We start from the raw sequence: 12,552 nt of genomic DNA, 5'->3' as shown, positions 1-12,552 counted from the left end.
TCACCCTAAATCTAAGCCATAACAGTGGTATACCAGTAATTATTATTTGTTACAGAAAATCTTTATAGATAAATTAATTGAAATTAATTTAAAGCATATAACAACATTATTTTATAGAAATATAATAACATTAGAACTGGTGAAAATCTAGGAATTCCTGTTATGAAGAATTATGTACAATGTATGCATGATAACAATCTAGAAGAGTAAAAAGTACATTCATTATTTAGCACATTCTTAGTCTGTCAACCCTATCAATGACAGGAAGTTCACTGATTTTTAAAGGTTCCAAATGGCTAGATTGTTCGGCAGACAGAACACTAGAACCTTACTCCACTGAAGTCATAGAAAACAATGATGTAGGAAGGTATTGAGAGATCTTCTAGTCCAGAGCTTTCAGTAGATATAAAAATATGGACACCCAGAGCTTAAACCATTTCCAAGAGTAGAAAAACTCCAGTAATTGCTTAAGTGAAGTTGGAATCTGGACACCTGGCTTCCAGGGAGGGCTCTTCTTGCTACCATCTGACAACTTTCCAAGAAAGACAAGGAAATGAAGGGATGTGGATGGCTGTGTAAAAGAGACTTCGTATGTTCTTTGAAGCTGTAAAGAACATTTTTAAAATCCAAACACCTGCTTTTTTATTTATTAAGGATTGGTCATTTCCTAGATTAATTTTCCACGAAAAGATCTAGGCCAATATCAGCAACTACTCTTCACATTCTTAAAATAATGTCAGACTTTAGTTTTGTTTTAATGTTCAATTATCTAAGTGCATGTGATTTATAGTGTTATTACTTTCATTTTGAAAACTAAAAACAGAAATTTCAGTTTACTTAGTATTAGCAAGAAGAAACTCCAAAGAAGTTGAAGCATGGTGATTTTTGGAAGAAGCTACTTCATACTATTCATCGAATAGTAGAAAAATTTATGTGGATTCTCTTAAAGTGCTAGAAACATAGAAAATCAAATTGTTATTCTGAGTTTTTTTTAATATTTTTTGCAAATATATTGCTAAATAATAAAATGTAAATAAAAATAATAAATAAGTTTTTAATAAGTTCTAATTTGTTTGAAAAGATTATTACTGGTCAATTTGGGAATTCATAAAATAAGCAGTAGGAAAGGGTGACATTGATCAAGGGGTGACATTATATTCATAAAGTGATTTGTTAAATGACAACTCCTTAAAGATAGCACTCTCCATTCAAAAACATAGATAGGACAAAATATAATAAAAGCAATGAACACATTTATGAAATTTTAGAATGTTTATTTTGAATTCTATGAAAGTCTTTTTGCCTCCTACTACATCTTGCTCAGATAAAAGAAACATCATATTTGCATAAAAAACTATCCATTGTATACAAAATCTGAATCTTTAAAATTAGATTAAGTCATGAAAATATCAATAAAAATTCATTTTAAAAGTAATCAATGCTACTCAAGAAATAAGGAAATTATACATTTTAGAAGTTAAAAGGTTTGTTACATAAAATGTGTATGTGTGTATAGATTTTAAAACTTGTATTATCAATTTGAAAATATCAAAGCTTATGATTTATTAAAATAGACATTTTTTAAATCAACTATGATTAATCAAATAGCTAATAAACATATTCAAATGTTTAAGAAACACTTTATATACATGACTCTAAAGTCATAAAAACATAGCTATAAAGTCATGAGACCAATGGCCTTTTAAACTAACACAATAAAATGGATATAGACAAATGAATGGTAATGCTTTAAGGCAATGATCATGTGTTTTCAAAGGATGCTGCAGTTTTGTAAATTTTTTTGATTATTCAAAAGGATATGAGTTGCCTACTTTAATTATTCTCTTGACTTAGCCCCCAACAGTGTTCCAGTTCAATCATTTCTGTATTCAGCAGGGCTGGTAATCTTGAAAAAAATTACAGTAATCTTCATTGAATAAAGATTTGTGTTTTGAGGATATTCAAAGAAATATTGACTCAGATTCTGATGGCAATTTTGAAGCATGAGCACTTTTTGTGTGCCTGTACTGGTCTTGAGCTCTGGACATGATCTTGCTTGGCTCTTTTCCACTCACAGATGGTGTTCTACCACTTGATCCACACCTCCACTCTGGCTTTTGCTGGTTAATTAGAGCTCAGAATCTCTTGGGGGTTTGTATGCTCAGGCTAATTTTGAACCACTATACTCAGATATCAGCGTCCTAAGTAGGTAGGATTACAGGCAAGACTCACCAATACCTGATTGAGTTCTTTTAAGATATATAAATTGTAGTAGCAACTTAAATTGTAGGCAATCTTTTATATGCCTATCATTTTGGAATGATGAGATTTTTAAAACCAGTAACCAATAACACTAAAGGAAGATTTTACTGCTCAAAAATGAGAAGAATAGCTGCATGGTGTTATAATCCATATTAGAATATCTTAAAATTTCACAGCTGTTAATTTTTAATGTATGCTTGTAGTTCAGTAGCTTAGAATCATGGACCCTCAAAATTGATAACTATCCTTTTAGTGCCTATATATGAATAATTGTAGTCAAAATAGGTATTTAAGTGTCAAAAATAACCTTTACTATAAAATGTTATTAAATAGCACCAATATTACTTGAAAGTAAAGTGAAACAATCCTAGGAATGTAGAAAATAGATTCAGTTACTAATTGCAAGACAGAAAGCATCTCCTAGACAAAATACCAACCAGGTATGAATTATATCACAGCCAATAAATATGAATCATAAAACATTTCAGAATTTTATTCCCTCCAAGAAACTATGTTAATATTTACCTAGTCAAGGTAGTACAACCTCACCCTTAACAGTGGAATTATGTGGTAAGAGATACATTTACTTATTCTATATATTAGTTCAACACAGCTGTAAATACAATGAAAATGCTTCAAAGAAATTTGATAAGCAAAACAATTATATTAAGTACAAAATATACAGTAAATGGAAACATCTTGTTAAATAGACCTGGAGGTGTACAATATCTTAAAAGAGCGTATTTTCTTCATCTATCTTCACATTTATTCATTCTTATTATATTACCTTGTTGCTATCATCACTGTGTGCTTTGATACTTCAGTATCTAGAATCTTGATATCATTTGTCTCTAGTTATTCCTACACTCATATCTGTATAAGGAATTTTAGAAGTATTACTTCCGAGTAAAAGAAAACAATAAATTCCATAGTATTATAAGCAGTTCTGCACAAAACTATTACAGTATTCTTTTCTTCGGCAGGGGGGGGGGGTGGAAGGGGGGGAGGGTCCGGTCGTGGGACCTGAACTCTGGGCCTGGGCGCTGTCCCTCAGTTCTTCAGCTCAAGGCTAGCACTCTACCACTTGAGCCACAGTGCCACTTCGGCTTTTTTCTTTTTTCTTATGTGGTGCTGAGGAATTGAACCCAGGGCCTCATGCATGCAAGGCAAGCGCTCTACCACTGAGCCACCTTCCCAACCCTACAGTATTTTTGAAGGAACGCTCTGATCATTATCAACTCATTAGTTTAAAATTCCTATTTTTTTGTGGTGCTGGTCTTTGTGCTTGCAAGACAGCTATTCTACCATTTCAGCAATGCCCCAACCCCAAAGGTATACTTTTGTAGTAAAGCAAACTTGTCTGCCTGCCTTTAAAATTAACTGTTGTCAGCCTACTGTATAATTCTGTTTATAAAAATGAAATATAAAGCCCTAGGCTATTAATTGGAAAATATTATTTGAAAAGATCTTACCATAAACATTTGTAAATATAGATAACCATCATAATTTTCTTAATTAAGACAATTGGGGAAAGAACAGAACAGTAGTGCTTTAGTCTTATAACAGCAAAGGTACAATATCCAAGTCTCTGGATCTGGGTTCTAAGCATTCAGTCATGGCTCACTTGCAAGTTGACAGAAGAGAAGCTTCTCCCCACGCTGGCACACAATGGGCCAATGACAATATCTGTCAGACTCTTCCATATTGTCTGCACTGAAGGCAGGACCATGAGGCATGTCTTTACAAAAGGCATTAAAATCCTGGAATGGAAGAACAATGTGAAAAGGATTGTTAGTGTTACCAAATGAGCTCCAGACTCTTGCACATGAATTAAAAGATACAATAATGATTTAATAAGTTTAAATTTGATTGAACAGTTGAACACACATAGAAAATGACCAGAATGATAAGAAGCACAAAAGATATATTGGTTAATAAACAAATAAACATAGAAATAATAAATAATAATATTCTTTGTACTGGTAGAATGCTATCAGAAATGATAAAACAAAAAGAAAAAAAAACAGCATATTTACTTATATACCTCTGCCAGTAGACATTAACCTGCCTAATTGTTCATATTTCCCTAAGGTTCTACTTCCTGGCTGCCATGTGTGTTACCTCTCTCCACATGCCTTCCCTTGACTTCCTTAAATTTCTTTAGTATTGAAGCAAACATCTTTATCTTCTAGTTTACCAACAAGTATCACAAACAGATGCTTACATTTCTGTCCAGAGAAGATCTTCAAGTGAATTTGATCTTAAATAAATATCTGAGTGCAAATGAAGTTACAATTTTGTCATGCTTTCTTTGTTTCTTATGCTTTAATTTGTATAGTAATTATTCACCCTGAGAAGGGATGTGTGATAAGGAGCTCCGCAAGTGGTATTCTGATTCTTAGACAAATAACAGGCAGTCTCTCCTCAAATCATTTTTGGTATGCCTTTTCTTAAGAAAACTGCACATTCTTATATTCCCCAGGTTGCTGAAGTTTGTATATGATCCTCTGAACAATGTTCTCTCTTGTTGTAGTTCTTTTTGATCAAGGAGGAGGTTTGTGAATTCTTAGGCATTGCTGGTGGTCTCAATGGGATCTTTATTGTTACCTGGATGGGCGCCAAGGGGTGAGAGTGACTTTCTTGGCTTGTGATTAAAATGTAAATAAAGGTCTGCAGTAGTTAGCTCAATCAGTCTAATTGGCTGATTGGCTGATATATTTTTTAGCCCACTGAATTATATATATTGCCTATCTATATAGACTATATTTATCTTGTGGTTTTTCCAAGTGCTAAATACTTGAAGCAATTTTATAAGATACACAATTATGGGCTGCTTCAGAGCTAACCAGTTGAGTAGCTAACCAGTTGAACAATGTCAACTTTTGATTTCTTATCACTTTATGTCTCAATTGACCTGTGGCCTTTGACATATTGTTATGAATTAAAGTGAAAACAGGAAATTTTACAGACAATAATTATTAGGGCCAACACTTATTACTCATCCTTGAAATGTCCACAGGATGATGTCAAATAATGAGCAATAAAACAGGCCTAAATTAAAGTCTGAATATTAATGAAAACAGTTATCTTCAAATTGATGCATTAAAAGACTGAAGTTTAGTTCAAAAAGGTTCCTAACCAACTCTACTTCACTTACAATGCACCTCCCACTCTTCTCTAGGTTAGGATGTTTTCTGACTCCATAACTCCCCAAATCTCCACCTAAGGGGACTTAAGCACTTGTCAAAGTTGACTTGCCAGTTAAGCAGAAAACAGTTGTCCACATTTGAGGATTGTAGTTCATGGGTTATGATGAACACATTTTATTTTCTTTAGGTTTGTATTATTTCATTTTGGCTCAGAGAATCTGTGACTATCAAACTTAAATTATGTTTTCAATATTGCATGGTTTATTTTCTAAAACTACATAATTTGGAGTAACTCAAAATTTGGTTGAAGCTCTTTATGCAAAATTTATAATGCACAAAATTATCTTTTCCTCCAGTGGATAATTTAGCTCTAGGTCAGAGATTCTTTAGTTAGCTTTGCATTATTCTGATTTCATTGTTATAAGAAATTTGCTATATTAACAGCATCCTCTACAAATGAGATAGCTACTACATTCCTATCAATCGGACATCTTTTCTCATTGCGTCCCAGTAAAAATAAGACAGATGTCTCATTCACATTTCTGTGGTTATAGTTCACTTATAGCCAGTGGCCTGATTTGCCAAATGGAAGCTATTTGCATCTGACTGTGGCATTGAGTCAAACTGATATCTTGGTCTGTAATGACCAGCACTTCTGCCCTAGAGAACCAAATTCTACTTTTTATTTTTGTTGCATTTATTTGTTTAAAGAGTATAAAATCAGACTATGTATAATATTCCATACTTTCAGTCCCAGCTACTTGGGAGCCTGAGGCAGAAGGATTGCTTGAACCCTGAAGCTGAGGGTCAGCCTGGGAAACTTAGTCAGGTTCCATGTCAAAGAAAGATCTCTGTCTCTGTCTCTCTGTCTCTCTGTCTCTGTCTCTGTATCTGTCTCTGTCTCTGTCTGTCTGTCTGTCTGTCTGTCTGTCTGTCTGTCTGTCTGTCTGTCTGTCTCTCTCTCTCTCTCTCTCTCTCTCTCTCTCTCTCTATCCGTCCATCTATATTTCTAGCTATCTAAACTTAAATGTGTGGTGAAACTGTGACTTAGTTCAAGATTTCCTTATTGTGTATGGTTACCTTTACTTATCACTAACTTCTTGGTAGAACAATAAATACTATTTAAAAATATAGAACAAGCCAGGGGCCAGTGGCTCACACCTGTAATCCTAGCTACTCAGGAGGATGAGATTTAAGGATCTCAGGTCAAAGCCAGCCCGGGCAGGAAAGTCTGTGAGACTCTAATCTTCAATAAACCACCAGAAAACCGGAAGTGGCGCTGTAGCTAAGTGGTAGAGCGCTAGCCTTGAGCTGAAGAGCTGAGGGACAGCACCCAGGCCAAGAGTTCAAGCCCCATGACAGACCAAAAAATTAAAAAATAAAAATATAGAAAATTTTTAAAAAATAAAACCAAAGTTATTTAAAAAGTTTTGTCCTTTTATAAGGTTTGTCTTTGATCCAGTTATATTTCAGGGGAATGTAATCCAATAAGTGGTAAATCGATTTTATAAAGGTATAAACTAATGTCTGAGTACCCTAGTTTTAAAATTATTCCTGAACTTGCAATCATAATTTCCTGGTGACAAATATACAGCACTTAAATATTAATGTCCCATGTGTGTGCTATGTGACAAACAAGCTGAAGTTAAATAATACATTTTCTGTGGCTTAAAAGGCAGTGGGCTGATGACTCACCAATGGAAGCCTACACACAAAACCCCTCCTTTTCTCCAGAGAGCCAGGTGAAGAAAGGCATCATTAGTAATTGAAAACTTACTTTTTTCCAACTCTTCCACAAAAGCTTCAGGAAAGCATAACTTTGTTGACTCTAAACATGGTATTCTCTGCTTCTCAAGTAGCATTTCATATACACTATATGCCACTTAGTTTTGAAAGTGAAAAACCTCCCATAAAGGGGCTGGGAAGGTGGCTCAGTGGTTGAGTGCTTGCGTTGCATGCATGAGGCCTTGGATTTGATTCCTCAGCACCACATAAACAGAAAAAAGCAGAAGTGGCACTGTAGTTGAAGTGGTAGAGCACTAGCCTTGAGCTAAAGAGCTGAGGGACAGCACCCAGGCCTGGAGTTCAGGCCCCACAACCGACAAAAACAAACAAACAAACAAATAAAAAACCTCCCATAAAGGTTAAGAAGACTGGATGTAGTTAATGAGGGGTCTGAAACTTTATGTGCTAATTTAGGCACATAACAACATCACTGTGTGTGTGCATGTAGTCAGTATATTTGACACACCTCTGGCCTTTATGAATTTATACATGCATAAAGATCCAGATTATTTTTCATTTCTCTGCCAATCTTTCCATACTTTCCACACAGTTGTTTAACAACTTTCAATGATCAAATCTGCATTCTTTGTTTATTCTTTCTCCATCCAGTGGATATTTATTTATCTCTTACAAGCATTTGATAGACTTCTTTCCCATGAAGTCTTCCCTGCTCTCCTTTCTTTTCCTTTAGAGTTAATGGTATATTTTCATTTTGAACTTCTGGACCCAACCAACACTGCCCCAATTATCGTGGGTAAATGGAAGAAGAATCTCAAGTCCAGTATCTAGAAAAAAACTAAGCACTCAATAGTTCTAGGGTATAGAAGTAACTACAGAGATAAACAACTGATGAAATTAAGCCAGACATGGTATGGAATGAAGAATGACTTGGTAACTTCTAACTGAACACTGAGCAGGTACTGAGGGTGTGGCAAATCATATGAAGTGATTCAGAATGATGTGGAGGAGTCTAGGACCATGCATTTCACCTTGGACCACCCTGAGGCACCAGTTTGACAGCTTTTGTCAAATGAAGGATGATTCTTCCTGTCAGAATAAAGTGGATATCCTGTCTACCTCCCTTCCAGGGATTGAATTCAGGGCCTCCTGGTAAGACAAGTGCTCTACCACTTGAGTATACTCCCAGGGTTTTGCTTTCAGTTTGTTCTTCAGATAAGGTCTGGAGGTGATATTTGCTCTGCTTGGCTTCCAACTTCAATCCTCCTCCCTCTGCTTCTCAAATTACTGGGATCGCAATCATATAACAGAACATCTGGCTTATTTGTGAGACAGTCTGGCTAAATTTTGTTCCATCTGACTTCTAATCATGATCTTCCTGTCTTCATTCTCCACATAGCTGGGATAACAGGTGTGCACTGCCACTAATGGCTTAAAGAGAATATTCGTTAATATAGCAGTAAGTCTTCTTGGTAGAATTAGTTGTAGCATTTAAAAGTGTTTAAAATTGTTCCCAATTTTGTTTTGTCTTATTTCCAGGGGCATAAGTTCTCACTAGGCAGCCCAGGCTGTCCCAAAACTCTGAATCTTGCCACAGATTTACAGGTACATACCACCATGCCCAGCCTCCAAAGTCTTAGGATGTGAATAAAACATCCATTCAGTGGGTTGCTCTGCTTCTTCGCCTTTATTAACTAGATGCAATTCTTATTTGTGGATCATGGGTGCAAAGTTCATTTATTCTTAGGCACGTGGAGTTTTCATTCATGCCCCTTGGGTGCCCTTCCCCTTGACTGCACATTTTCATCCTTCCTTGCCTTTTGCCAGCAGTGGAACTGCACCCCTCCCCGCCAGCGCTGCTTCCCCAGGCCTGACATCCCTGCCCAATTGCTGATGGCATCCTACTCAGAGATCGCTTTTGTTTTACCCAAACACAGGTGGTGACTAAACCGAAGGCAATGAACGAAGAGCCCTGCCCGGAACCACAGGCACAAGTCTTAACAGGGCCTTGGAGGGAGCAGCCTGTGGCAGACAGCAAGCTTCCAGGTTCCCACCTTTGCTCTCCACTCAACTCAGCCTTCTGTAGGGGAGGGAAAAATCACACCCAGGAGAGAGAGGCATTCTTCCTTCTGTTTCATCTCTTAAGTCAAACTAGTAGTGCAAAGAAAGCAAAAAGCCTTTCAAGGCTGAGCTGATGCATGGTCTTTCCTGGGAGAAAGGAAGGGAAGGGCAGGTGGAAAGAAAAAAAAAGTCTACTTTGGACCCCCAGTGTGCCCCACTCCCTTCTCACCAGATGTGCAGACAGCTGAGGGTGGCGAAGAGAATTCCCGCGGCAAAGGCCAAGGGTATGGCCAGGAACACGGTCAGGAACTTGTAGAGCACGTATTTGCTGACTTCAAAGAGGGCATGGCTGCAGACCCACACTTTGTCAAAGGAGTGCGTAGTCGCTGGCTCTGCAATCACGTCTTCAAAGCCCAGCTGCAGGAGACAAGACGCAGGGACCCAAGCCAGCTGTCACCCCAGTGATCACCCCTCCCCCGCATCCTCCCCCCTCCCCACCCCAGGAATCAGGGAAAGCAACCACGAAGAAGGTGGCTAGTGGTTAGTGTACCCCGTTTTTCACAGTGTCACGGTGGGCGCGCAGGAAGATGGCTAGGAATTCCTGCCTGGGCAGAGAGCCTGGTACTGGCGTGACACGGGCACTGTCGGGGTCCTGGACGACCCGGGGATGGGGAGTGGGTGGAGAGGAGGGGTAGGGGATGTCCGTCCGCAGCCCGCGGCAGGGGCGGGCACCCACCCGCCCAGGTTACCTCCCGCCTTGAGCTGCACCTGGAGATGAGAGTTGAGCCGGTGGGGATCCCGATCGTAGCCCGAGTCCACGAACTTCTCGGGATCGGCGTAGTCGACGCCGCTGTGGCGGCTGTAGGCGTCGTCGTCCATGAAGAGCTGCACGTCGGCCTTCTCGGTCTCCAGTCCCATCTCGCTGTCGGTGCGCGGTGGCTGCGGCGAGGGCCCGCGCGGCCTCCCCTTCCAGTCCTGCCCAGCCCCGCCCCGCCTCGCCTGGCCTCGCCTTGCCCCGCGCGCAGCAGCCGGGGCGGGCGGCGGCCGCTTCCCGCTGCCGGTTCCCGCTCCCGAGCCCCGCCCCACCCACCCTGCCAGGCCTGGGGGCTGGGAGGACACCTTCTCCGGCTGTGTCCGGTCCAGTGTGCGTGGGGGGGGGGGACACCCGATGAGTCACGTCCTTGCCTTGCCCGGAGGGGCGAACCGTGCCACCCGGGGGGGGGGGGGCAGAAAGGCCTCCAGTCCCACATTGCTGCGCGCCCAGACGTGATGTTGAGGGGCATCCCCTGGAGCTTGGCGGGTTGTCAGGGAACCGTGGACTTAACACCGCAGACCGGGCAGCGCTGTGGTTCTTGGTTTAGGTATGGAAGCAGAAGGTCCTGTCTTCACCCTCTGCCTCTATTTACTCCGGGTGATTTGGTCCAGCTGTGGCACTTGCCTGGCATTGTCTAGTGAGGATTGAATGTTAATTCATGCCAAGTCCATAAATTGTCTCTAACTCAAAATAAGCTTCTAAGTCAGTGCTGTGCTTCCCTGAATCAAGGAGTCACAAACCCACAAACGCAGACGTTCTTCAACTAGCCTAGGGTGCACAGGGTGGGTGCGGAGCCAGCGTGAGGTGGGCGCGGGTGGGGTAATCTGCACCTTCATACTCCAGGAGGGGGTCTGCCCTTTGCGTCAGACCACTGACCATTGGGTGACAAGCTTCAGAATGGAGGAGTCTGCACGTTCATCGAAGGTTTATGGTCTGGTGAACTTAGATAAAAGCGATTTAGTGAAACTTTGCCAAAAGCCTGTAGCTTGCCCAGAGCCCAAGAAGTAGAGACAAGGTGTTGAAATGCAGTAATGGAGCCTTTTGCAAGTGCCCCTGTGATTTGAGGCATTACGACTTTGGAAAGAATAAGGCTAGGTTTGGATTGACAAACATTTGAAAGCTGGGCACCAGTAGCTCACACCTATAATCCTAGATATTCAGTTGCATGAAATCTGAAAATGGCATATCATCACAAACTAAACAACAAAATAAAATAAATAACATATAGAACAAGAACTGAAGGTGAGATTGTGTTGGAACCAAAACATAATATTTCTAATATTTCTAATTTCTAATATCTAATAATATTCTAGACGTTTATTTGCCTTCTGCTGGCTGAAAACATAGTGTCCTTTCTGGATAAGACTTTCTTTTCTGTCTTTTTTGCATCTCCAGTGGGATCATTAGGACATTTTTCAGAGTGAAGATAGAGAGCCAACCAGGAAATGAAACTAATGTGACTTTAATAGGATAGCTTACATTATGGATTCACTTGTGACATGATAGGTATTTATAGGAAATAAATAGTACATAAGATGTCAAGCTAGATGGAACTCATCTAGAGTTCGTGTTTATAGTATACATGTAGAATTACACTATGAGACTATTCCTTTTTCTATGTAATTTCAAATTTTTATTGACTACTTCCTTTCTCCATGGAGTGGGTCTGTATGAGGCTATTTTGATGAAGTTTTGTCCATGTCACCATGTTAATAAATAAGTTATTATTTTTCTTTATGTTTTTGTAACAGAGCTAAGAAAATGACTTTGCTTATGCTGTTATTCATTGCTTAGGCAGCAGCAGCTTCTGTCCCACAGCAAAGGCATCCCATCCTTACTACAACGTTTCCAAAAAGGGAAAATAAAGATGATTTTGAGCTAAATGGCTGAACATACTCTAGTATCTCAGAGACCTCAGAGTCCTCTGCAATGAGCCTTAAAAAATTGCCCTATAACTAAGGGAAGTAAAAATATCCATAATAAATCTATTTTCTGGTGCATCCATCTTCCATGCGGTGACTTCTGACAGAGGATTGATTTTTAGGTTGTATGTTAATAAATTTGGGCATTAAATGACTTGGTGGAAGATTAGTATTTGTGACTAGGATAGTTTAAAATCATTTTTCTCCTTGGATTTTTCTTATCAAAGTGTTTAAGAAACACTTTTGTCCTGGTTTGTTAAAAATTGTAGGTGTATGATCTCATGAATAAAAATATTTTCTCCCAAATCACAAATATGTTATCACATCTCCTATATAGCTTATATGAAGTTTTAATCAGGGTCTATTTTCCAAACTTAGTACTAATTGGTTATTAATGGAAATAATGGATTCTCTATCCAGCCATATAGTTTATTGATATTTAAAACATTTAGCTTAGACCAAGATTTTTCAACTTTGATACATTTTGGGCCAGATCATTCTTTGTCTGGTGCACAGTAAAATATTTGGCAACATCTCTGACTTCTGTCCCATTATCTGCCAATAACACACCCCAGTTGTGACAACAAAAATGTTTCCAGAC

General features: G+C 39.1%; 1 protein-coding gene across 1 annotated transcript; it reads right to left on the bottom strand.

The window, feature by feature from the left end:
* Window positions 1-2,730: 2,730 nt before the first annotated feature.
* Window positions 2,731-10,216, bottom strand: Cav2 (caveolin 2). Its single transcript, XM_069996613.1, has 3 exons — window positions 9,984-10,216; window positions 9,445-9,632; window positions 2,731-4,022 (listed from the first exon to the last, which is right to left on the bottom strand). Exons 1-3 carry the CDS (start codon window positions 10,131-10,133, stop codon window positions 3,872-3,874), a joined length of 489 nt encoding a protein of 162 aa, XP_069852714.1. The 5' UTR covers window positions 10,134-10,216; the 3' UTR covers window positions 2,731-3,871.
* Between the last annotated feature and the right edge of the window lie 2,336 nt (window positions 10,217-12,552).

Source organism: Dipodomys merriami, unplaced genomic scaffold (assembly GCF_024711535.1).
Source record: "Dipodomys merriami isolate MVZ:Mamm:240054 unplaced genomic scaffold, mDipMer1.0.p SCAF_5, whole genome shotgun sequence".
Taxonomy (NCBI): Eukaryota; Metazoa; Chordata; class Mammalia; order Rodentia; family Heteromyidae; genus Dipodomys; species Dipodomys merriami.
This window is presented reverse-complemented; position numbering and strand designations above follow the sequence as displayed.